We start from the raw sequence: 25,916 nt of genomic DNA on the forward strand, positions 1-25,916 counted from the left end.
TACTCCTGTAGACAAAGAGGACATAAAAATCAAGGCCAATGGCTCTGCAATCTCCTCCCTTGCTTCCCAGAGAATCCTAGGATAAATGCCATCAGGCCCAGGGGACTTATCTATTTTCACCTTTTCCAGGATTTCCAACACCTCTTCTCTACATACCTCAAAGCCATCCATTCTACTTATTTGTGCCTCAGTATTCTCATCGACAACAATGCCCTGTTCCTGAGTGAATACTGAAGAAAAGTATTCATTCAGTGTCTCCCCAATCTCTTCCGCCTCCACACGCAACTTCCCCCTACTATCCTTGACTGGACCTATTCCTACCCTAGTCATTCTTTTATTCCTAACATACCTATAGAAAGCCTTAGGGTTTTCCCTAATCCTATCTACTAAGGACCTTTCGTGTCCCCTCCTTGCTGCTTTTAGCTCTCTCTTCAGGTCCTTCCTGGCTACCCTATAACTCTCAATCGCCCCAATTGAACCTTCACGTCTCATCTTGAGATAGGCCGCCCTCTTCCATTTAACAAGGGATTCCAATTCCTTATTAAACCACGGCTCCCTCGCACGACCCTTTCCTACCTGCCTGACAGGTACATAATTATCAAGGACACTCAATAGTTGCCCCTTGAACAAGTTCCACATATCATTTACACTCTTGCCTTGGAGTCTACTTTTCCAAGCCACACATCCCAAGTCATGCCTCACCGCATCATAATTTCCCTTACCCCAGCTATAATTCTTGCCCTGTAGTACACACTTATCCCTCTCCATCACGAGTGTAAAAATCACCGAATTATGGTCACTGAAGTAACTCCAGAGAGATTGGTATCCCATCACCAAGTCACCCCATATTTACACATGGAAAATCTCTAACACTAATCCAGCTCCCTCAGAGCTAGTTCCCAGACTGAACAGGATGTCTGACACTGCTGCTCTCATCCATCAGCCACGGCTCCCTGATTGGGGCAGTCAACCTGGTCTAATCAGGAACCCATATTCTAAGGTCCAGCCGGCTAACCACATGACAATCACTACAGTTACTATCCAGAAAACTCTGTTGGAAATGTACCCTATTTCATTGGCTATATAACACAAAGTTGTCATTTGGCACAACTTGTTCATTCCTGACTTTCTGCCACTCCTCCTTCCACTCCTCTTCATGCCACTATCCGCACATGCTTCTATTCCCTTCTCCCTTGCACTTATCTAACTTCCCCTTAAAAGGTCATTATTCCATTTATTCAACATCCTTGACATCGTGAGCTCCACATTCTGTCCAACCTGAGGAAGAAATTCCTTGTTTGATTTTTTTTTTAGTTACATTACAGTCATGGCTGTGATTATTATTATTCTCCCCTACAATAAAAATATTTCTCAACTTTTACAATTGACTTATGTCACTGGCTGGTACAGCACTGCAATTCACACTCATTACAATAATACGAAAGAGTGGCTCTTAACTTAAGAGCAAAAAGCAATTCCTTGAGAAAACCCATGCCCTTCTTTTCTGGGGAAACATACAAGGTGCATGTTTGCAAGCATTTGGTGGACCACAGTTGGAACCAAAGGCAGCAGCTCTTGCTGAATCACGATTCCATCTACCCCAAACCACCCAACAGCATGAATCACTCACCCCGCCATGCCCAAAGAATTCACAGTAGCAGCAGTCACAGTATTTTCCTTCCTTCTGATTGGTTGATGTTGAGGTACTAGAGCTGTGTTCAGAGCAGCTATCTTCATCTTGACTCTCCTCACCATCAAACTGCTGATGATCGTACACATTGCTGCTTTCACACGGGTGTCCCTCGCAGTCAGGGTCACTACAGAAGCAACAAATTGCATTTAGATGGGAGATGAACTGAACTCATGAGGATGGGATGAGCAAGAAATACATAAATATGATTTCATTTCTACAAATTCACACAAGTACTTTTCAACTGACATTATTCTCTTAAGCAGCTTGCTTTTATAAGTTCAATGATTGATCTATTATTCAACAAATTATAATTTCTCTTCAATCTCAGCTCCCATGCTCTCAAATTTTGAGCAACATGAAGCATTATTTTTTTCCTCCATTGATGGTGCCAGTCCTGCTGACCTTTATACTTGTTTTTGTTATAGCTCTGAGACACTTGCCGCAAGACTTTTCCTTACTCTTTGCCATTGCAAGTGAGTTAGCAGAAGGCAGTTCCATCTTGTTCCCTCTGTTGAGCCTGTTCTATCATTGAATGATGCTGATCAGGGTGTAAATTCAACTCAGAGTAAACACTCAGTCCCACCTGAGAATTTTTCACCACCTTGTTTACCAAGAATCTATTCTTTTTGGTCTTAAAAACATTCTCAAGGATTCTCTTTCTCGAAAGGTGGTGGTAGCAGAGTTCCAAAGTTTTGAGGCCTCCAAAAAAAAATTCTTATCCTTATTTAACAACTCAGTTTTAAATTCTTCCATAAGATGGATGATCTTCCCCATGTCCATGCTGATAAGCCTCTTCAGGTTACTGTGTTTGAATCAAATCGTCATCTCACCTTCTAGACTCTAGATAGCTAGTACTTTGGAGGGAAAAAAAGTCAAGGTAATCAGGCTAAGTCAGCATGGATTTGTGAAAGGGAAATTGTGGATAAGGCCGTGAGAGCTCAAGAGCTCAACAGGTACCACTGTTGGACTGAGGTAGGCAAAGTTAAAAATCACACATCAGGTTATTGACCAATAAACTTGCTGGACTATAACCTGGTGTTGTGGGATTGTTAACAGACTCTAGATAGGCTAGGCTTATATTCATTAATGCTTCCTTACAAGATATCCCATTAATTTTAGATATCAAAAAAGTAATTCAAATTTGGTCTCACTAATACTCTATATAACTGAAGGATAACTACCCTACATTTGCAATCAATTTCTCTTGCAACAAACTATAACATTTTATTAGCTTTCCTAATTAGTTGCTATACCTGAATACTAGAACATAGAACATAGAAGAATACAGCGCAGTACAGGCCCTTTGGCCCTCGATGTTGCGCCGATCCAAGCCCACCTAACCTATACTAACCCACTATCCTCCATATACCTATCCAATGCCCGCTTAAATGCCCATAAAGAGGGAGAGTCCACCACTGCTACTGGCAGGGCATTCCATGAACTTACGACTCGCTGAGTGAAGAACCTACCCCTAACTTCAGTCCTATATCTACCCCCCCTTAATTTAAAGCTATGCCCCCTTGTAATACCTGACTCCATACGCGGGAAAAGGTTCACACTGTCAACCCTATCTAACCCCCTAATCATCTTGTACACCTCAATCAAGTCACCCCTAAAACTTCTTTTCTCTAATGAAAACAGCCCCAAGTGTCTCAGTCTTTCCTCATACGATCTTCCTTCCATACCAGGCAACATCCTGGTAAACCTCCTCTGCACCCGTTCCAGTGCCTCCACGTCCTTCCTATAGTATGGCGACCAAAACTGCACACAATATTCCAGATGCGGCCGCACTAGAGTCTTATACAACTAGTCTTTCATAATTCATGAATTAAGATTCCCAGGTCCCAGTGCATCTCAAAGTTCTGCGTCACTCACCATTTAGAAAATGTGTTTAGTTTTTCTCTTGCCAAAATGTTCAATTTCAAATATTCACATCATACCCCATTTGCAAGATCTTTGCCCTCTCACTTGTCTATCTATAGCCCTTGTAGCCGTATGTTTGACTCATATCTCCTGTTTTTGCTGTTACCAGCAAATTTAACAGCCGTTTCTTGGATCCCTGCATTCAAATTATTTATGGAAATTGTAATATGTTTAAGCTCCAGCCACTGATCCCTGTGGTACAATACTGGTTTTGTTCTGCCAACCATAAAATCTATGCTGACACACTTTGCTGTGAGCTCACTGGTCTGGCTATGCCAATGTGCTATTCCTTACTTTACTAGCTTTTATTTCCTGCAATAAAGCTTGATATAGCACTTCATGAAACATCTTCTGGAAATCTGAGTCGAGTCCGCCCACCATTTCCCTTTTATCCAAAGTACATATTACTTCTTCAAAGAAATCCATTGAATTGGTTAAACACAATTTCCCTTTCACAAATCCATGCTGACTTGGCCTGATTACCTTGATTTTTTGTTCCCCCAAAGTACTAGCTATAATGTCTCCAGCAACAACTTCTAGTATCTACCTTATGATAAATGTTAAATTTACTATTTTTTCACATTTGCCTGATTCCTTTTTAAATAATGGAGTCACAATCTTTTGATCTAAGGAAGCTTTCCCTGAATGTAGAGAATTTTGGAAAATTGAAACTAATGCATTATCATCTGCCTGGCCACTTCAGTTAATCCCCAGCTCTAACAATTGATTTAGCACCATTATCCTGGTGATTATAATTTTCTCAAATACCTCTCTTCCTTCCAATTCCTCATTTAAAGTTGTTTGGGGTTTATTACATGTATCCTATATACTGATGAAAAACACTGCTCAATCCATTTGCCATTCTTTATTTACCATTAATTTCTCCAGACTTACTAAGTCAATGTTCACTGTGTTAACTCTTTTCAATAATTAATGATAGAAACTTGTTTTTAATAACTTTCTCTCAGATTCTATTTTTGTGACCTTTATTAACCTTTTGGTCAATCTTCACTCTTTTGTCTAGTCTTCTGACTGATCACTAATGTGTGCAACTAATGGCTTCTCCTTAAGTTAGATATCTTTAACTTCTTTAATTGACCCCTTGAAATGTTACTTTTTTTATATACGATTGTACTTTATCTTAAAATATTCCCTTGAATGTTTGCCACTGCATCTGTGTTGACCAATCTTTTTAACTTAACTTGGCAGCTCAATTTCATTAGCTCTGCTTTCATGCATCTACTTAGTTTAAAATAAGAGTCTTGGACCCACTTTGCTCTCCCTCAGCTCTGCTGTTCAGTGAGACTTGCTGTTGCTCCATAATACAATTAGACACTTCTATGTTTAAATTTTTGTATTTCAGTCAACTTAGCAACCTTGGTCTCTCAGAATTGTCTTTGTGCACAACAAATTATGTAGGTAAATGTAGGAAATAATTAATGTATTGCATAATGCCACAGGGCAGTAATGCAGTGTTGCTGGTGGTACTGGGTGAGACAGGAGTCACAGGACCACTTACCATTCATGTGAACCAAATAAACTGACAACTCATCCAAAAGGTGGCATGACTAACAATGTAGCTCTCCCTCTGCAGTGCATAATAGTAGTCTGCATCATCTATCAAGATTGTTTGTTTATCAATATTTGGGAACAAGACTTTGATGACTGCCTAATTTACATCAAGAAAGTAGAATGAAATCAGGATCAATGCTACCTCCACCATTCTAACATCAGCTGCTGGCAGAGGACAGCAAACTTCTTGGGTGAATGCAACTCAGCATTCAATTACTCAAGGCATTTAATTATTCAACAGGAAATTTACATAAATGTTAGATACATTTTGTTCCAGAGCTGCTTTGCACAACACATTATATGAAGATGCTTCACTGAAACGGAAATAAATAACAGGAAGAAATACTCACCTGCAGACACTGGCTGAAGCACTGACTGAACCTTCTGTCGTTGCTGTAGGGGCAGCAGTTGAGGTGGGACAGAGTCCAGAATGGGGATCGACAAAACCTGGAGCAGTTGAAGCTGTCTTTGGAAAAGGCGAAGTCACAAGGTTAGACATGTGAGGTGCAGAGGCAGGGGACAGCGGCGTGGGTGTGAGAGATGGAAGAGATGTTAAACCTGTGGGGCTATTCCTCGGTGCGACTGGTGTGGGATGTCTGTGATCTTCTTTACCTAAACTGTGGAACACTTCACCTGTGCCAAAAGCAAAACAAAAAACTGTCAACATCTTGACTTAGCACCATCTGAAATGTAAATACCCAACAGCTTTTGTCGATGCATTGCCTCAATTACATAAACATTTCAAAAACGTGCTGTTCTTTTGCAACAGTTTCTTTTTTTTAAGCTTAGAAAAGCTCATAGCATTTGCCTCCCATATTAATTTTTTCCCAAGCAACACTGTCTGCATCTCAACTTCCAGTTGACCTAGTTTAGGAGTCAGGCTATATTCAAGTGTTCAAAATTTTGAAAGAATTTGACAAGGAGTAGTTGATCAAGATCTATCCTATGGAGAAGGCAGAACATAAGTGGACATTCATTAACTCCCCATTTTAAGCTGCCGCATTCAGCACTGTTTTTCTTTAGTACCAGATATTTTAGATATGACTTGGAGGTGCTGGTGTTGGACTGGGGTGGACAAAGTTAAAACTCAGAATCAAAAAGTTACAGAATCAGTGTCAAGATTAGAATGGTGCTGGCAAAGCACAACAAGTCAGGCAGCATCTGAGAAGCCGGAAAATCGACGCTTTGGACAAAAGCCCTTCATCAGGAATTGACGTTTGCCCGAAATGTCAATTTTTTTGCTCCTCGGATGCTGCCTGATCTGCTGTGTTTTTCCAGCACCACTCTGATCTTGACTCCAATCTCCAGCATCTGCAGTACCCACTGGCCAGGTGCTGGCAGGTGGGACTAACTGGGTTGGGATATCTGGTCAGCATGGATGAGTTAGACTAAAGGGTCTGTTTCCGTGCTGTACATCTGTGACTCTGTGACTTTTGCCTTGTACAGATTCAGTGCCTGCTTGCCTACCTGAATGTCCTACATACACAATGCTCCTGAACAGAGCTGAATTCCAGATGTGGATGAAATTGATTGCCCCTTGACATCAAGGCCATGTTTGACCTTAATTTGACATGAAGGAGCCCTAGCAAAACAGGAATCAGTGGGAATTAGATGGAAAGCTCTTCATTAGTTGAAGTCATATGTGGCACAAAGAAAGATGGCTGTGATTGCTAGAGGTCAATTAGCACAGAGTCAGGACATCTGTGCAGGAGTTCCTCAGGATCAGCCAAACACCTTCAGTTGCTTTATCAATAACCTTTCCTTGGTCATAAGGTCACGAGTGGGAATGTTCACTAATGATTGTACAATGCAGCATCATTTGTGACTCCTCAGGTACTGAAGTAGTCCATGGCCAAATACAGCAAGACCAGGACAATTTCCAGGTTTGGGCTGACAAATAGCAATTAACATTCACGTCACACAAGTTCCAGGCAATGAGCAGCTCCAACTGGAGCAAATCTAACCATCGTCCTTTGATATCCAATGACATTTTCATCACTGAATTCTTCATAATTTCTGAAGATTACATTGTATCTTGCTAAACCAGTTCAGTTTATGATCAAAGTTATGCCAACCATACCTAATCAGCCCCTGGCTTTCAAAGTGCATGTAAACCCTGTCTCTCAGAATCCCCTCCAACTCTGACATCAGGCTCACCGGTCTGTAGTTGCTTGGCTTTTTCTTGCAGCCTTTCTTATACAATGGCAGAATATTTGCCACCCCCGATCTCCCGATACCTCATCCATGGCTGTAATGATATAAATATCTCTGCTAGATGCCTTGCAATTTCTTCCCTAACTTCCTACAATGTCCTGGGAGACCCTCAAACAGGTTAAAGCGAGTTAACTACCTTTATGTGTTTTAAGACCTCCAGCACCACCTTTTCTGTAATGTGGACTCTTTTCAAGACATCAGTATTTATTTCCCAGAGTTGCCCAATTTCCTAGTCTTTGTCCTCAATAAATACAGACATAAATGATTAGTTTAGGGTCTCACCGATCTCCTATGGTTCCACTTATAGATGGCCTCATCAATCTTTAACTGTCCCTATTCTCTCCCTAGTTACTCTTTTGCCCTAAATAATAAGCATACTGGAGAGAGGAGCATTAAGGAAAAAATGATGGGAACCTGTTAAAAAAGTGCAAAGGGAATCATGATAGATTTAAATCTACACGTAGGCTCTAAAAATCAGGTATGCAAAACCAGCTTGGATGCAGAGTTCATGGAATACTTTTGGGACTGTTTCTTAGAACAGCATGTTCTGAAGCAGACTATATCAGACCTCATATATAACAAAGAGTGTCTTTGCTATAAAGATTATAAATTCTGTTTCAGAAACCATACTATGATTTAATACTCCATTCCGTTTGAGGGAGGGAGGAATGGATTTGAGACTAGTATTAATAACTTAAACAAAGACAACAATGAGACCATGAAACCAGAGCAAGAAAAAGTGAATTGGCAAATCAGATTAAATGTTGGGTTGAAAGAAACGCAATAATAGACTGTTAATGGATATTTCAGAATACACAGAATAGATACAATCCAATGAGTAAGAAAAATTCCAAGGGATGAACCCACCATCCAAATTCAACTAGAAAGATTAAAGACAGTGTCTACCACAAAGTAAAAGTATACAATCTGCAAGGAGAGGTGGCAGATCAGAAGTTTGCACTTTTTAGGTTATGTCCAAGGAATAACTAAAAATTTACAAAGGAAAACATAATTGCACAAGAGAAAGGGCAGTACAGTGGCTCAGTGGTCAGCACTTCTGCCTTACAATGCCAGGGATCCGGGTTCGATTCAAGCGACTGTCTGAGAAACTTGCACATTCTCCCAATGTGTGCGTGGGTTGCCTCCCACAGTCTAAAGATGTGCAGGCTAGGTGGATTAGCCATAGAAAATAGAGTAGGGAGCTGGATCTAAGTGGGAAAGTGTGAAGTTGACCATTTTTGACATGAATGAAAAGGAGAATAACATCTACATGGTTAGAAATTGCAGAGCTCAGAGATGCAGAGGGATCTGGGTATCCTATTACATGAATTGCAGAAAGCAATTACACACACAAAGTAATTAGGAAATCTAATAGAATGCTATTATTTATTGCAAAGGAAACTGAACACAGAAGTAGGTTATGCTTCAGTCAGACAGGGCACTTGGTGATACCACATCAACAGTACTGCTTCACCATCAAGCCAGCAGATAAAGGGGGTGCAGTGGTAGTTTGGTGCACTGACTTCTACATCGCTGATGCCAGACGCCAACTCGAAGACACCTCCTCCTACCGCCCTCTCGACCAAGACCCCACCGCCCCCATCACCAAACCATTATCTCCCAGACCATACAGAACCTCATCACCTCAGGAGATCTCCCACCCACAGCTTTCAACCTCATAGTCCGGGAACCCTGCACCGCCCGATTCTACCTCCTTCCCAAGATCCACAAGCCGGACTGCCCTAGCTGACCCATTGTCTCAGCGTGCTCCTGCTCCACCGAACTCATCTCCACCTACCTATCCCCCCGGTCCAGGAACTCACCAAATACGTTAACCCACACCTTCCACCTCCTCCAAGACTTCAGTCTCCCCAGTCCCCAACGTCTCATCTTCAACATGGACATTCAATCCCTCTACACCTCCATTCACCATGACCAGGGCCTCCAAGCCCTCTGTTTCTACCTCTCCTGACATCCCCAACAGTACCCTTCCACTGGCACACATTTGTTTGGCTGAATGGATTCTCACCCTCAACAATTTCTCCTTCGAATCCTCCCAGTTCCTCCAGACAAAAGGGGTAGCCATCGGCATCCGTATGGACCCCAGCTATGCCTGTCTCTTTGTCGGCTACGTAGAACAGTCCATCTTCCATAGTTACACCAGCACCACTCCCCACCTCTTCCTCCGCTACGTTGATGACTGCATCGGCAGCACCTCGTGCTCCCACGAGGAGGTTAGCAGTTCGTCAACTTCAACATATTCCACCCCGACCTTAAATTCATCTGGACCATCTGACACCTCCTTCCCCTTCCTGGACCTCTCCAACTCCATTAATGACAACCGACTTGACACTGACATTTTTTTTTTACAAACCCACCGACTCCCACCCTATCTCCTGCAAAAATGCTATCCCATATTCCCAATTCCTCTGCCTCCGTCAAATCTGCTCCCAGGAGGACCAGTTCCACACTAGGTGGCCTCCTTCTTTAGAGACCGCAATTTTCCTTCCCACGTGGTTGAAGATGCCCTCCAATGCATCTCATCCATATCCCGTACCTCCGCCCTCAAACCCCACCCCTCCAACTGTAACAAGGACAGAATCCCCCGGTCCTCACCTTCCACCCTACCAATCTTCGCATAAACCCCTGACATTTCCGCCACCTCCAAATGGACCCCACCAGGGATATATTTCCCTCCCCACCCCTTTCCGCAAAGACCGTTCCCTCCGTGACTACCTGATTAGGTCCACGGCCCCCCAACAACCCACCCTCCCATCCTGGCATCCTCCCCTGCCACCGCAGGAATTGTAAAACCTGCGCCCACACTACCTCCTTCCAAGGCCCCAAAGGAGCCTTCCACATCCAAAGTTTCACCTGCACATCCACCTACGTCATTTGTTGTATCTGTTGTCCCGATGCAGTCTTTCTACATTGGGGAGACTGGATGCCTTCTCGCAGAGCGCTTTAGAGAACATCTCCGGGACACCCGCACCAATCAACCTCACTGCCCCTTGGCCTAACATTTCAACTCTCCTCCCACTCTGCCGAGGACATGCAGGTCTTGGGACTCCTCCACTGCTGCTCCCTCACCAGCCAACGCCTGGAGGAAGAATGCTTCATCTGCCGCCTCGGAACACTTCAACCCCAGGGCATCAATGTAGATTTCACCAGTTTCCTCATTTCCCCTCTCCCCACCTTACCCAAGTTCCTAACTTCCAGCTCAGCAGTGTCCTCATGACCTGTCCTACTTGCCAATCTCCCTTCGCACCTATCTGCTCCACCCTCCCCTCTGACCCTTCACCTTCATCCCCACCCCATCCATCCATTGTACTCTTTGCTACCTTCCCCCACCCTCCTCTCTGACCTATCACCTCCATCCCTACCACCATTCACCTACAGTACCTCTTTGCTACCTTCTCCCTAGCCCCACCTGCCCCCAATTATCTCTCCACCCTGGAGGTTCCCTGCCTCCATTCCTGACGAGGAGCTTTTGCCAGAAATGTCAGTTTTCCTGCTCCTCGGATGCTGCCTGACTTGCTATGCTTTTCCAGCACCACACTAATCCAGACTGTGTACAGTACTGGTCACCTTAACGGAAGGTTGTAAATACATTGCGCAAAATTTTCAATAAAGTTTACCAGACAGGAATGAGTGGATATGAGGAAACATTGGATACATCTGGAGTTCAGAAGAGACAACTTGTTTGAACATATAATCCTGAGGGATCTTAATAAGGTCATCATAGAGAGGAATAAAGGACGTGGGATCACTCGTTTATATTAGAGAGGAGGCACAATTTTTGCTCTAGAGGGACTCTCTTGAAAAGGTGACAAGAGCAGAGGTAGATAAACTCTTGCTCAGCAATGGGGTGAAAGGTTATAAGCAGTAGGCAGGAATGTGGATTTGAGGTTACAATCAAATCAGCCATGAAGATCAAAGTATTACCTTCAAACCAGACCATTAAGAGTTAATTGCTCAGGGCAATGAGCAACTGAAGCAAAGTGGAAAGATATATGAAAATAGGCTTGATGCAAATAACATGCCTTTTTTGACCAGGAGATAACTACATATCTTTGATTGGTTATGGGAACTTGTTTTTTGTGTAGTTAACATGGAACCACCTGGAGAGGTTTTCAACTTATTTTCTCCACAATGGAATATCTGGAAGTAAAGTGTTACAAAACTGGGATTCATGATCTTAGATTGCAAAAAGAGTTAAATATTAATATTCGCCCCATTCATCAGACTTTTCATCCTCAGTCTGGGACTCATGAAAATTGTGCCTGGAATCTGAGATATGGCTCAGAGTGCCACCGTCACCAAACAGATGGGTGGTACAGTGGCTCAATGGCAAGCAATGCTGCCTTACAGCACCAGGGACCTGGGTTCGATTCCTGCCTCGGTTGACTGTCTGTGTGGAGTTTGCACATTCTCCCCGTGTCCGTGTGGGTTTCCTCTGGGTGCTCTGGTTTCCTCCCACAATCCAAAGATGTGCAGATCAGGTGAATAGGCCATGCTAAATTGCCCAAGTGTTAGGTGCATTAGTTGGAGCTAAGTATAGGGTAGGGGAGTAGGTCTGGGTGGGTTACTGTTTGGAGGGTCGGTGTGGACTTGGGCCAAATGGCCTGTTTCCATACTGTAGGGAATCTAGTCAGATAGTAGGCTGTGCGGGACTCACTTAGATAATTGATTCACTCAGTTATTTGCATATGTCTCTAATATACATCAAGTAGATTAAGCTAATAAATTTGCTTCATATTGAAGTGCACGTGTTTTTTGTAATCATTTTGACCAGACTCTTGGGCAGCACGGTGGCACAGTGGTTAGCACTGCTGCCTCACAGTGCCTGAGACCCGGGTTCAATTCCCGCCTCAGGCGACACTCTGTGTGGAGTTTGCACATTCTCCCAGTGTCTGCGTGGGTTTCCTCCAGGTGCTCCGGTTTCCTCCCACAATCCAAAAAAAGAATGTGCAGCTTAGGTGGATTGGCCATGCTAAATTGCCCATAGTGTTAAGTGAAGGGGTAAATGTAGGGGAATGGGTCTGGGTGGGTTGCGCTTCGGTGGGTCGGTGTGGACTTGTTGGGCCGAAGGGCCTGTTTCCATTCTGTAAGTAATCTAATCTAACCCATGAGGTACTTTTAGCCTAACAAAGCCTTCTGGTGCCAAGCGGCTTACTCCTGCTCCTTGTCTGTTTGTAAACAAAAACTGAAATAATTAGCAAACCATCCTTTTTGAATGAGAATGATGACATTGACAGATAAGTACTGGTTAGAAGTCTGGGAAAAAGTGCCTGACTTCCTGGCACTTTTTACCTACTGCTGAGTGTGCACGCAGATCCTTGGTTTAAAGTAAATCTGCTTTGGTGCAGTCCAAGTTTTAAAAAAATTGTTCAGAGTGTGGGCGTCAACTCTTTGGTCAGCATTTACCGTCCATCCCTAATTGCCCAGAGTCACCAAAATTCCTGTGGGTCTGCAGTCACAAGGGACAGATCAAGTAAGGACAACGGATTCCTTCCCTGAAGGATGTAAGAGAACAAGATGGATTTTTCCAACAATCAACAACGATTTCATGGTCATCATTAGATTCTTAACTGCAAATATTTTTTATTGACTTTAAATTCCATCATCTGCCATGGCAGGATTCAAAGCTGGGTCCCCGAATTACTACTTTCATGATAGTAGCACCAGGCCATCTCCTCCCAAGTCAAGAAATTAGATTATGTTCAAATCTTTGGAGTGGGGCTTGAACACAATCCCTCAGCAAGAGCCACAGCTATAAAGTGCACAAATATCTAACATCAATAAGGTGAGATCATTGTAGCCCTCTTCCCAAAAGGAATACTCTCTCGAGTGGATACATTTATTAATCTTCAAAGTTAACTGATCTAAACAGTTGAACTTTGGGATGGCAAGAGAACACTACATTTACAGGAGGAAAGCACTGGACTTAGCTGCAGAAACTTCAGTTGTCAAAAATATTTTTAAAAATCATAATTCTGGAAATATTATGGGGACCTGCCCAACACTTCTGGAAATGGAACCTAGCAAGTAGCAAACCTATCAAGAAATTAGACCAATGACCAAAAGAAGGAAAACAAGACAACAAATTATGCTCATTGCAATAATATCAATAACAAAAAATGAAATCTCTGTAGATATGATCAGCTAAAGGCATTCTTCTGTACAACACTGACTGATTAAATCCAAACACACTGGAAGATACATTGGATAAAAGAACATTTAGAAAGGACACCTGTGTAAATTTGATGTGTCAAATAATTTGGCTTCACCTGAAGTGAAACTACATTGAATAGGTTGGCTTTACCTAGCGACGTTGGTCTTTTGGATGAAACCTTAAATTGATTGGAGCTAGATTGTACAGTTGTGGCTGTTGATGAGACAGAGGAGGTGGCTGAGGATGTTGCCATGATGACTTTATTTGTTTCCACAGAAGGAGGGGTGTTGTAGAGACATTTTTTCCTAGATGTGGGCTTTTTCTCCTTGGTGTCCGTGACAGCTGTTTCTGCGCTCGTTGTGGGGGGAAGTGCTTCGGGCCTAATCTCTGGGAGTGGTGACCCCAACATATCACCTATAGTAAATGAGAAATGTAGATGGTAATTACTGCAAACTTATCTTCTGCCTTTACTAAATTACCTTGGACCTGTAGTACCTTCACAAGGACCATAATTTCAGACCATACTTGGATCATGTTAATATTATTCCAGTTTTTTTAAGTAAGGTATTAAATTCATCTGTCCTCCGTCAGTAAAGCGTCATCTAGCAGGCTGATAAAGATGCAGGCAAGACTTTGAACCACTGATTTTGTCAGAACATCTATGTATGGACATATCAAAGTCTTTTGAGAATATTTTGACCAGCTCCTTGGGTGTTTAGGCGTACAACGATATTAAATGGGTGAACCAAATTTGCTGAGACAAGTATTCAAGGTGACAATGTTCTCATGCAGCTTGCTAGTTGACTTTCAGAACAGGTGAGAAAATACCAGAGCTGCCCTCCAGCCACACAGCTGGTATGTTGCCAATTCACTCTTCTGCAAAGAGGTGACAAGCCCATCTCATAACTAGAATCACCACAGTTGAATTGAACCCTCTTTTCACAGGTCTAACGCTATTGGCAGTGCACTTAAGTAGGAGGGAAATAGACTAATTTCACACAAGGAGCAGGATTCTGCAAAGTACAAACTCAATGAGGTTAGCTACAATCATAATTGTGTCGGGAAGAATTTGGTGATTAGCGTGCATTTCTGAACACAGACATTTTGTCCATTTTCATCTTACACATGAGAATTCATAAAAATACCAATAAAAAATTAAAACTTTATGGAAATAACCTGTCTTTATATGAAAGGATAGCATTGACTCATTGGTAGATGCGCTGCCGGAGAATATGACAGTTGGATATAAGCTTCCCAAACTTAACATGCACATGACCCTTATGGCTCAAGGAATTTCATTCCTTCATCCTGGACTGGATTTAAACACGCAATAAAGAATTATCTGACACATTTACAGACAGCTGGGAACGGGCAGTTTTGAAAAAGGTAAGGGATGCAATCAATTAGATTTTTTGTTCAAAGATACCAGAATAGCATTTAGAAATTTCAAAGTTACTGCTTTAGAATCAAAACTATAGTATTAAATTAATGCTGCCTTCTGAAAAGTCAAGCAGCAGCAATTCATAGGACAGTGCCAAAGAGTGACCAAAATTAAAGGGTTTCTTTTCCCTTAAGTTAATTGAAATATGAAGTGCAGCTCCTTACCAGATAATGTTTCTGGTAGAAAAGCAGCAGGGTTCCACGGCTTATCCCCATTGATTAACTCTGATCCCCACAGACTTGCCAATTTATGGGATGTAAGCAGTGGGTTGTTCCAGTCTGTACTACCAAAACAACTTGGATAGATGTGGTCCTGCAGGGAAGCATTGAACACCTGATGTTTGCTCGTATGATTGGGAGGTGGGGCTGATGGAAGAGCCTGCAAAGGAAAGCAAAATTAGACAGTTATAATTAATTACACCATGGCACTGTGTTGAGACCCAGTACTCTACATTATATAGAGGAAAGACTCATTATTGATAATGGTTCTGAACAAATATGTTTTGTAATATAATTACTAAAGAGAGAAACACAACACTTCAGACAGAAAAAATGTCAAGTTTCAGCTGTCAAAGGTTAGCAGCATTCTTGCTTCAACGCACAAGGTTCTGAGGTTTTAAATATTCAGTGGGTGTGGATTTCACCGCTTGACTGAACAGTGAATGCCCACCCTCCCATGCCCTCAAGGTCTTGCTGGCGCCTTCTTGAACTGTAGTATATTTGGTGTAGGTACATCCACAATACTATTAGGAAGGGAATTCCCAAATATCTGACATCATACAACAGCGATGTATTTCAAGTCTGGATTGTGACTGCCTTGGATAGTAACTTGCAGGTGGTATTCCCATGTACCTGCTGTCCTTGTCCTTCTAGATGATCGTGGCTATAGGTTTAGTAGGTACAGACTAATCAGCATTGGTGAATTTCTGCAGTGCATCTTGAAGATGGTACACACCCCTGTTATTGAGCAGTCGTAGGTCATGAATATTTGTGGATGTGGTGCCAACTAAGTGGTCTGTTTTATCCTGGATGGCATCAAGCTTCCTGAGCGCTGTTGGAGCTGCACTCATCAGGCATAATCCTGACTTGTCCTATAGATGGGGGACATGCTTTAGCATGTCAGCGGTTGAGGTTATTCACTGTAGGATTCCTACACTCTGACTTGCTCTGGATGTAGGTTTGCTCACTGAACTAGGTTTATTTTCAGACATCTTCAGTCAGCCTTTGAATGAAGCACTAGTGGTGTAGTCCGCTTTCTAATTTATATGTTTGCTTCTCCTTGGGTTGCTGATGTCATTTCCCGTGGTGACATCATTTCCTGTTCTTTTTCTCAGGGAGTGGTAAATAGAATCCAAGTCAATGTGTTTGTTGATAGAGTTCTGGTTGGATCATCAAACGTCTGAAAACGAACCTTCCAGCTCAGTGAGCAAACATACATCCAGAATCTCAACCTGAACCTCAATTTTCTCAAAACTCACTCTGACCCGTTCTTGTGGCTGTAGTATTTCCATAGCTTGCCCAGCTCAAGTCTGGTCAATTGCTATTATATGTCAAGTGAAGGGGTTATTATTAAAATATTCTCTCTTGTTGATGATCATTGGTGCTATACAAATACCAGACAATATTACCTGCCACTTTTCTGCCCAAACCTGAATATTGTCTAGACCTTGCAGCATTTGGCCATTGACTGTTTCAGTTTCAGAGGAGTCACAAAACAGTGCTCAATACTGTAAACATCAGTTAGTATTTCACTTCTGACCTTATGATGAAGGGAAAGTCATTGATGTAGCAGCTGAAGACAGTTGGACGAAGGACATTACCTTGAGGAATTGCGCAGAGATGTCCTGGAGCTGAAATGACTGACATACAACTATTTTCATTAGTGCTAGGTATGATTCCAACCAGCTTTGAGTATTCGCACTGAACTTAATTTTGCTTCACCTCCTTGTTGCCCTACTTGGTGAAATGATGACCTTATGTCAAGGGCAGTTACCTTACCTCACGACTAAGGCTGCAATAAAGTCAGGGGCTGAGTGACACTGGCAGAATTCAAAAATGAAAATTAATGAGCAGGTGACTGCCAAGCAAGTGCTGCTTGATAGCAATATTCTTGACCACTTCCATCACTTTGATGATGATCGAGAGTAGACTAATGGGGCTGTGGTCAGCTAAGTTGGATTTGTGCTGCTTTACGTGTACAGGACTACCAGGTCAATTTTCCACTTGCCAGGTAGATGCCAGTGTTGTAGCTATATAACGCTTAGATAGGGGCACAGCAAGTTCTGGAACAAGAGTTTTAGTCAGGGTTTTTCAGAGCCCCTACCCCTTGAAGAAATGCCTTCTTCAGTTTCTTAATATCATACTGAATTAATTTGGCTGAAGATTGGCATCTAAAATTATAGGGATCTCTGAAGAAGGTTGAAATGAATCTTGGGACATCTGGCTGAAGAATGTAACAAATGAGTCAGTCTGATCTTTTGTACTGATGGATATGCTCCCCCATCATTGAGGATGGGGACACTTGTGCAGCTGCCATCTCTTCCAGTGAGTTGTTTAATTATTCACACCATTCACAACTGGATATGGTAGAACTGCAGAGCTTTGATCTGATCTGTTGATTATGGAATTGCTTAGCTTGTCTACCACTTGCTACTTATGCTGTTTGGCATGCAAGTAGTCCTGCTTTGTAACTTCACCAGGTTGACACCTCACTTTTAGCTACACTTCGTGCTGTTTCTGGTATGCCTTCCATCACTCTTCTTTGAATCGGGACTGATCGCCTGGCTTGGTGATAATGGCAGAGTAGGGGATATGCCACTCTATTGGTAGCAGATTGTGTTTGAGTACAATTCTACTGTTGCTGATGCCCGACAGTACCTATGTCCAGTCTTGAGTTGCAATATCTGTTTGAAATCCTATTCTGTGGGGTGATACCCTTTATCATCATGTGGGACCATCTTCAATAAGATTCTTACTATTAGTGACACAGACAGGCTAGCAGGCTGATTAGTGAGGATGAAGTCAAGTATATTTTTCCCTCTTGTTGATTCCCTCACCACCCTCAGTCTAGCAGCAGCCATGTCTTTTTGGATTTGACCAGCTCAGCAAGTAGTGAGGTTAGGCCACATGTAATGATGGACACTGATGCCACGACCCAGAACATATTCTATGCCCTTCCCACCCCAAATAGCTTCCAAGTGGCGTTCAACAAGCAAAAGCACTAATTCATCAGCTGACTGGAAGGTGTACATGGTAATCAGCAGAAAGTTTACCTGTCAATGTTTAATTGAACACCATAACACTTCATAGGGTCTGGAGTAATGCTGAGGATTCCCAAAGTAACCCGCTCCCATATACATCATTGCACTGCTACCTCTATTGGGTCTGTCCGGCTGGTGGGACAGGTCATACCCACTAATGGCACCTGAGACACTAAGGTACAATTCTCAGAGCATGACCATGTTTTGTTATCATTTGAGTAGTTTGTCAGATAGCTCTCCCAATTTTGGCTTTAAACCTTAGGTGTTACAAAGAAAAACTTCACAAGGTTGACAGAGCCGAGTGTGCTGCTGTTGTTTCCAGTGTTTAGGTGCTGTTCCTGTATGATACATTTTCTGACACTTTTTTGTGGTTATATTACAACTGAATGGCTTGTTAGACCATATCAGAGGTAAGTTAAGAATCAACCACAGTGCTCTGAATCGAGAGAAACATGTAGGCTGGGCAAGACCAGTTAAGGATGGCAGATCTCCATTCCCAAAAAGACAACTGTGAATCAGATGGATTTTCACAACAATTGGCAATGGTAATATAGTCATTTGACCACCTGCTGTGGTGTAATTTGAGTTCAGTCCCCCCAGAGCATGATTGGCATTCTGGATTAGCAATCTAGTGACATCACCAATATACTACTGCCTTTGGCAAAGTTCCACCTCATGACTTCAGCACAGAAATCACAATCGTCATCCCAGTGCAGTTCTGTGCGAGTCCTGCAATGTTACAGTTATGATCTTCAGGTGAGACATTAATTTGAGATCATATTATTTGCTTGGGAGCTAGCTTCCATGGCACTATTCTGAAGAGCAGAAGTTCTCAGGTGTGCTGCTCACACTTTGTCCTTCAATCAACTTACAAAAGGAGAGATCTGGTCAGTATTACTTTGCTGTTCGTGTGAGGTTGCTATGAGCAAGCCAGCTACTGTGCTTCCTACAGTGCGGCAGTGATTACACTTCAAACGCATTTAGATGGCTATAAACTGCTTTGCATAGAACCCCAACAAATACATTATTTTTCTTTGAAGTGCAGTCAATTATGTAAGGAAGTGAAAAAGTCACTTTATGCACATCAAGACAGCAATGAGATATCTAACAGTTAATCTAAGTTACATGTTGTCAGAAGATCATTGGCCAGAACATGCAAGGAACAGATTGCTCTTTAAATGGTGCAACAGGTATAACACCTGGGCCTGGCCTGAGCTCTTGCAAAAAATCTGTCTCTCTCTCTCTCTCTCTCAATGCATCACTTGTGCAAGATTGCACTGGGGTACCAATCTCAATTTATCAGTTTTTACTATTTCTTTACCCTTGCTGACTAAACTACATCTGCTTGCTATTCCTATTTATCCCAAAGGAACACCCATTCTTTCCAATAGTGCTCCAACACTGGAGACCATTCAATCTCGAGCTTATTCTGCCATTCACAGAGATCATGTTTGATCTGTATATTAACTCTATCCACGCACCAGAATTCTACATGCTTTTCTAAATTTGGTGCACAAACATTGGCTGATAATAGATTAAAAATAAATTAAGTTTGGTCTACATATTTTTGTGGGAGAGGGTTCCACACTTCTCAAACTTTGGGGGAAAGAGTGTTTCCTAACTTCTCCTGAAAGACGTGGCTTTAATGTTGTTTTTCCCTTAATCTAGGCATCCTCGATCAGTAAGAAAAACTTGGATCCTCATTTGGAATTCATTTCAGAATCCTAAAACATCAAATGGATCTTCAGCCTTCCAAATTCCAAGATGTACAAACAGGGTTTAATGATCACTCCCCATAATCTAACTTTCATCACAATTCCTTCGGATTCCAATGGGAATTCATACATTACACAGGTACATGTATAGCATTTGGATAACTGCCCTCTCAGCCCACTAAGTTAATGTGTTTCAAATGATTTTCCTTAAAGCGAGAGACAGGATGACAAAGATACTAGGAACAGAAAAGATAGATGTGCAGTCTTCAGCCACGTATCAATGGGGAGTTTCAGCTGTTTGCCCAAACAAAGAACAAAATCAGTTACAAAAATCATACAGCGTAGAAACAGACCCTTTAATCCAACTTATCCACACTGACAAAACATCCCAATCTGACCTAGTCCCATTTGCCAGCATTTAGCTCATATCCTTCTAACTTCTTCCTATTCATGTACTTGACCAAATGTCTTAAATGCTGTAATTGTACCAGTCTCCAACACTTCCTCTGGCAGCTCATTCCATACATACACCATTCTCTGCTTGATAAAGTTGCCCCTGAGGTCCTTTTCAAATCTTTCCCCTCTCACCTTAAACCTACGCAGTCTAGTTTTTGGACTTCCAAATGCTAGAAAAATGATCCTGGCTACTCATCCTTTCTATGCCTCTCATAATTTTATAAACCTCTATAAAGTCACCCCTCAGCCTATTCAGCCTCTCCCTGAGCTCAAACCCTCTAGTCCTGGCAACATTCTTGGAATTTTTTTCTGCACACTCTCACAACATCCTTCCTATAGAAGGGTGACCAGAATTGTATGCAGTATTCTGAAAATGGCCTCTCCTAAGTCCTGTACAACCACAACATGTACCAATTCCTACACTCAATATCCTGATCAATGAAGGCAAGTGTGCCAATGCCATCTTCACCACCCTGTCTACCTGTGACTCCACTTTCAAGGAAACAAGTTGTTAGGTTTGAAGCTAAAATCAAGAGAAATCCTAAATACAATATACATCAAATCTGTACTGCTGGTGCACATAAAAATTAAACGATTTTCAAGATAATATCATTCAGGAAGGTGCTTGGGTACAAGTCAAGTAAACATGGAAGGAAAACCCTCTCCTTTTCACACCAGGAGAATGTCTTACCTTATTGTGTGTGAATGGTGGAGTAGCTGCATACAGAGTCGGATGGAGGAGAGGCCGAGGCAGATGAGGGATGGTGTGTAGTGGTAAATGCCCATGGATATGGGGGTAGAGGTGAAGAGCAGGATGGGAAGGCTTTTCTGTGGGTAAAAACTGGTGGCTGCTAGGGAGACGCCCAGCTGCAAGTGCAGATGTGTTCAACCCTGAGCCTTCTTGCTTACAGACATGGCATTCACAAACATTTTGGACCTGGTCAGCCTTTGAAAGAAAAGAAAACACCTTAAGCAGCTTTATCAGATATTAAATACTTTTTTAAAAAAAATGTGCATCTTGTACGAACTGACACCATTACTGAGGGGTCGACAATACATTAGCTCTATTGCTGTCTGTAAATGTTGTCAGACATGCTGAGTTTTTCTGCATGCGCTCTCTCTTTCACTGATTTAATATTAGCTGCTAAACAACTCCAATTCTTCAAGTACTGTCTAATACAAAGATCTTCATACCTTTTATCATTGTAGTAAATTTTTTTTGCATGTTTTCCCACGGTCTTGAGTGTTGCACAAATTCAAAAACAGAAATCTAAAAGCAGCTTAACCAATGACTTATGTATATTTTGTATCACCACTGGTACACAATGTCCCATTTTTTAAAAAGACTACAATTCCATTAAAAAAACAACCTTAAACTTATCGTCCCTCCAAAAACATTAACATATAATAATGTGGTTGGTTGTAAAAGAGATTGCCTTGGCTGATAGGCTAAAGAATGAGATGCAGGAGGTTCACTGCTGCTTTCTCCATCATCACCATCTTCTTCATCAACCTCTGAAGAACTACTACTAGTGCTGCTTACCTGTGGAGACTAGAGTGTATAAGATATTGTACATTTAGTAAGTTCATATCTACAGCTTTCTGTGGTACAGATTTTCAAAATCTAAATTTCAACTGTCTTCCTTTTCACTGGAAATGACCAAAGAAGAGTCGACACTTTATCATTTAGATGTTACCTCCAATTTTATTTCCAGAATTTGTTTTCAGTTATTTCATTTTTCAAACACTGGTCCTTTCTTGCCCCTGCACCCCTCCTTAGGTTGTTAATGCACTGAGTACCTGCTGACTTGGATAAGATGGTGGTGGACTGTCCCTCCTTACTTCCTCCTTTCTCGCAGTTCTCTTCCCAGCCATCTCCTCTGGATGAGACGCAGGAGGTTCACTGCTGCTTTCTCCATCATCACCATCTTCATCATCAACCTCTGAAGAACTACTGCTAGTGCTGCTTACCTGTGGAGACTAGTGTGTAAATTTAAAAATAATAAAAAGGCATTAAGAAATGAATTAATTAACTTGCTTCCATAAAGCACATTGCATGTTCTTTGGGATATCCCAAGTATTCTGAAACTTCAGAACTGTTAATTATGTGAAAATGTGGAGGCTAATTGATACAGCAAATTCCCACAAACAGTAATGAGACAAACAGGAACATAATTAGTCTCAAGCATGAAGTCAGATACACAGCACGGAAACAGAACCTTCAGTCTAACTCATCCATGTCGACCAGGTATCTTAAATTAATCTAGTCCCAATTGCCTCTAAACCCTTCCTATTCACATATCCATCCAGATGCCTTTTAAATATTGCAATTATACCAGCTCACGCCATACATGCACCACCCCCTGCTTGAAAAGGTTGCCATTAGATCCCTTTTAAATCCTTCCACACTCACTTTAAATGCATGCCCTCTAGTTCTGGACTCCCCCAATCCAGAGAAAAGACCTTGTCTATTCACCCTATCCATGCCCCTCATGATTTTATAAACCTCTATAAGGTCACCCCTCATCCTCCGACGCTCCAGGGAAAACAGCCCCAACCTATTCAGCCTTTCCCCATAGCTCAAATCCTCCAACCCTGGCAACATCCTTGTAATCTTTTCTGAACCCTTTCAAGTTTCACAACATCCTTCCCACAGCGGGAGACCAGAATTGAATGTAGTATTCCATTAGTGGCCTAACCAATATCCTGCAGCAACAACGTAACCTCCCAACTCCTATACTCAATGCTCTGATCAATAAAGGAAAGCATACCAAACCTTCTTCATTATCCTATCTACCTGCGACTCTGCTTTCAAGGAACTATGAATCTGCACTCCAAGGTCTATTTGTTCAGCAACATTCCCCAGGACCTTACCATTAAGTGTATAAGTCCTGCTCTGATTTGTCTTTCCAAAATGCATCACCTCACATTTATCTACACTAAAGTCCATCAGCCACTCCTGGGCCCAGCTGATCAAGATCCTATTGTACACTGAGGTAATCTTCTTTGCTGTCCACTACACCTCCATTTTTGTGTCATCTGCAAACTTACTAACTATACCTCCTATGTTCTATCCAAATCATTTATATAAAATGACGAAAAGCACCGGACCCTGTACTGATCCTAGTGGCACACCGCTGGTCACAGGCCTCTGTCTGAAAAGCAATTCGCTACTAACACGATCAGTCTTCTACCTTCGAGCCAGGTCTGTATCCAAGTAGCTGGTTCTCCCTCTATTCAGCGTGTTCTAACCAGTCTACCAGGAACCTGGTCGAATGCCTTACTGAAGTCCATCTAGTTCATGTCCATCACTCTGCCCTCATCAATCCTCTTTGTTACTTCTTCAAAAGACTTAATCAAGTTAGTGAGACACTATTTCCCACACAAAAAGCCATGTTGACTATCCCTAATCAGTCCTTGCCTTTCCAAATAGATGTACATCCCGTCCCTCAGGAGCCCCTCCAACAACTTGCCCACCACCGACGTCAGGCTCACTGGTCTACAGTTCCCTAGCTTGTCCTTACCACCTTCCTTAACTGGTGGCACCATGTTTGCCAACCTCCAGTCTTCCAAATCCTCACCTACGGCAATCGATGATACAATACCTCAGCAAGGGGCCCAGCAAATCACTTCCCCAGCTTCCCAGAGTTCTAGGGTACACCTGATCAGGACCCAGGGATTTATTCACCTTTATGCGTTTTGAGATCATTCAACAGCACCTCCTCTGTAAAATGGACACTTTTCATGATGTCACTATTTATTTCCCCAGGTTCTTTATCTTCCATATCCTTCTCCACAGTAAATACTGATGCAAAATACTTATTTATTATCTCCTCTACCGCCTGCAGTTACACGCATTTGCGGCCTTGTTGATCTTCGAGTGGCCCTATTCTTTCCCAAGTTACCCTTTTGTCCTTAATATATTTGTAGAATCCCTGTGGATCCTCCTTAGCCTATTTGCCCTCCTGATTTCCCTCCTAAGTATACTCCTATTGCCTTTATACTTTTCTAGGGAATCACTCAATTTCTGCTATCTATACCGGATACATTCTTTTTCTCGAATGAAACATCAATTTTTCTCGTCATCCAGCATTCCCCACACCTATGAGCCTTGCCCTTCACCCTATCAGAAACATCTGTCTCTGGATCTTGTTATCTCAGTTTTGAAGGCTTCCCATTTTCCACTCTCAATTAAGTTTTGAAAGTTCTTGCCTAATACCACCAAAATTTGCCTTCTCCAATTTAGAACTTTAACTTTTAGATCCAGTCTATCCTTTTCCATCACTATTTTAAAACTAATAGAATTATGGTCACTCGCCTCAGTGGTTCCCCCCCACTGACAACTCAGTCACCTGCCCTGTCTTATTTCCCAAGAGTAGGGAAATAAGGCAGGGCACAAGTACTGCCAAGAATGTAGATGAAATAGCAGGAATTCTATCAGCTAACCCCATATAGTCCCATAATGGGAATGTGAAAAAGTCACATGCTGTTTAGAATGGATTGTTTAACAGTCTCAGATCTCAAAGCCAATGTAAGGTTTGATGAGGCACATCAGATGTTAGTTTTTCTCATCGAACCATATATTGGAATTTACATTTGCATTCCCTGATCCTTAAAAGGAGTAAAAAGAAACAAGTGAAGAGTAATAGCACAAAAAAAATCAGCACAAGAAAAATCTGATCCCTTCATTGCTGCTAATGGTTTTATTGAAATTTTAAAATACAACTTGGGTGGAACCTGGAAAGAACAGAAAAACTGGACATAGTCTATTTGGAATCCAAAAAAATCTTGGTGAGCACTGAATAAGGTTTTTGCAGTTATAGACACCCCTTGTTTTGATCATTTAGAGCACAGGAAGCTACACAAAATCAATAACTTGCACTGCAAAAAAGAAACACGAAAAGAACAGCTCCGTAAAAATGAAATCTGTGGTAACTTGTGCACTGTAGCATAGGCAGAAAAATGGAGGTTACTCAAAATCTCCTGGAACAGTTTATGAAGCACAGGGATGCGCTGCATCTCATTTCCCAACTTTTATTTCTTTATGTTACCTACCTCATCCTTTAATGCCATATTTTCACCCCCACCATTGAGTTCTCCATGAATACCATTCATGTTGGCTACAACTTCTGCATCATCATAGCTGTTGAGTGGGTATATGTCAGCAAATTTAGCCGATAAAGGGGTGACATCTTCATCATCACTGCCACTGAGGGAAAAAAACAAAACTGACGTGATCAGGCTATAAAGTCATGATGTGGAGAAGTCTGTGTTGGACTGGGGTGTACAAAGTTAAAAATCACACAATACCATACCCTAAGACTATGAAGTGTTTAACAGAATCCCATGGTACTCGTGAAAGACTAACAAATACAGTACCCCATGTCCTGACCAACAGTCAACTTTCAATCAATGTAATTCACCTAAATGTGTAATAAGGACAGTATTGCAAACTGGCTGAAGTATTT

The 25,916-nt window shown here is 42.0% G+C and overlaps 1 protein-coding gene across 3 annotated transcripts in view; it reads right to left on the reverse strand.

Moving 5' to 3' along the window:
* The window catches only part of fam193a (family with sequence similarity 193 member A), a 233,831-nt gene that overhangs the window by 24,862 nt on the left and 183,053 nt on the right, over positions 1-25,916 (reverse strand). For all 3 annotated transcript variants that reach the window (XR_015751345.1, XM_043704026.2, XM_043704036.2), the window contains exons 12-18: positions 25,504-25,657; positions 22,249-22,428; positions 21,140-21,394; positions 15,183-15,396; positions 13,728-13,991; positions 5,539-5,821; positions 1,631-1,817 (exon numbers count right to left, since the gene is read on the reverse strand). Coding sequence is in view for 2 of the 3 variants with exons in the window: in XM_043704026.2 (XP_043559961.2) it covers positions 1,631-1,817; positions 5,539-5,821; positions 13,728-13,991; positions 15,183-15,396; positions 21,140-21,394; positions 22,249-22,428; positions 25,504-25,657 (1,537 nt within the window). In the remaining variant the exon portion in view is untranslated. The remainder of the gene's footprint in view (positions 1-1,630; positions 1,818-5,538; positions 5,822-13,727; positions 13,992-15,182; positions 15,397-21,139; positions 21,395-22,248; positions 22,429-25,503; positions 25,658-25,916) is intronic.

The sequence above is a fragment of the Chiloscyllium plagiosum genome, unplaced genomic scaffold (genome assembly GCF_037043375.1).
Source record: "Chiloscyllium plagiosum isolate Xiang-an unplaced genomic scaffold, Cpla_swu_hap1 HiC_scaffold_2, whole genome shotgun sequence".
Classification (NCBI taxonomy): domain Eukaryota; kingdom Metazoa; phylum Chordata; class Chondrichthyes; order Orectolobiformes; family Hemiscylliidae; genus Chiloscyllium; species Chiloscyllium plagiosum.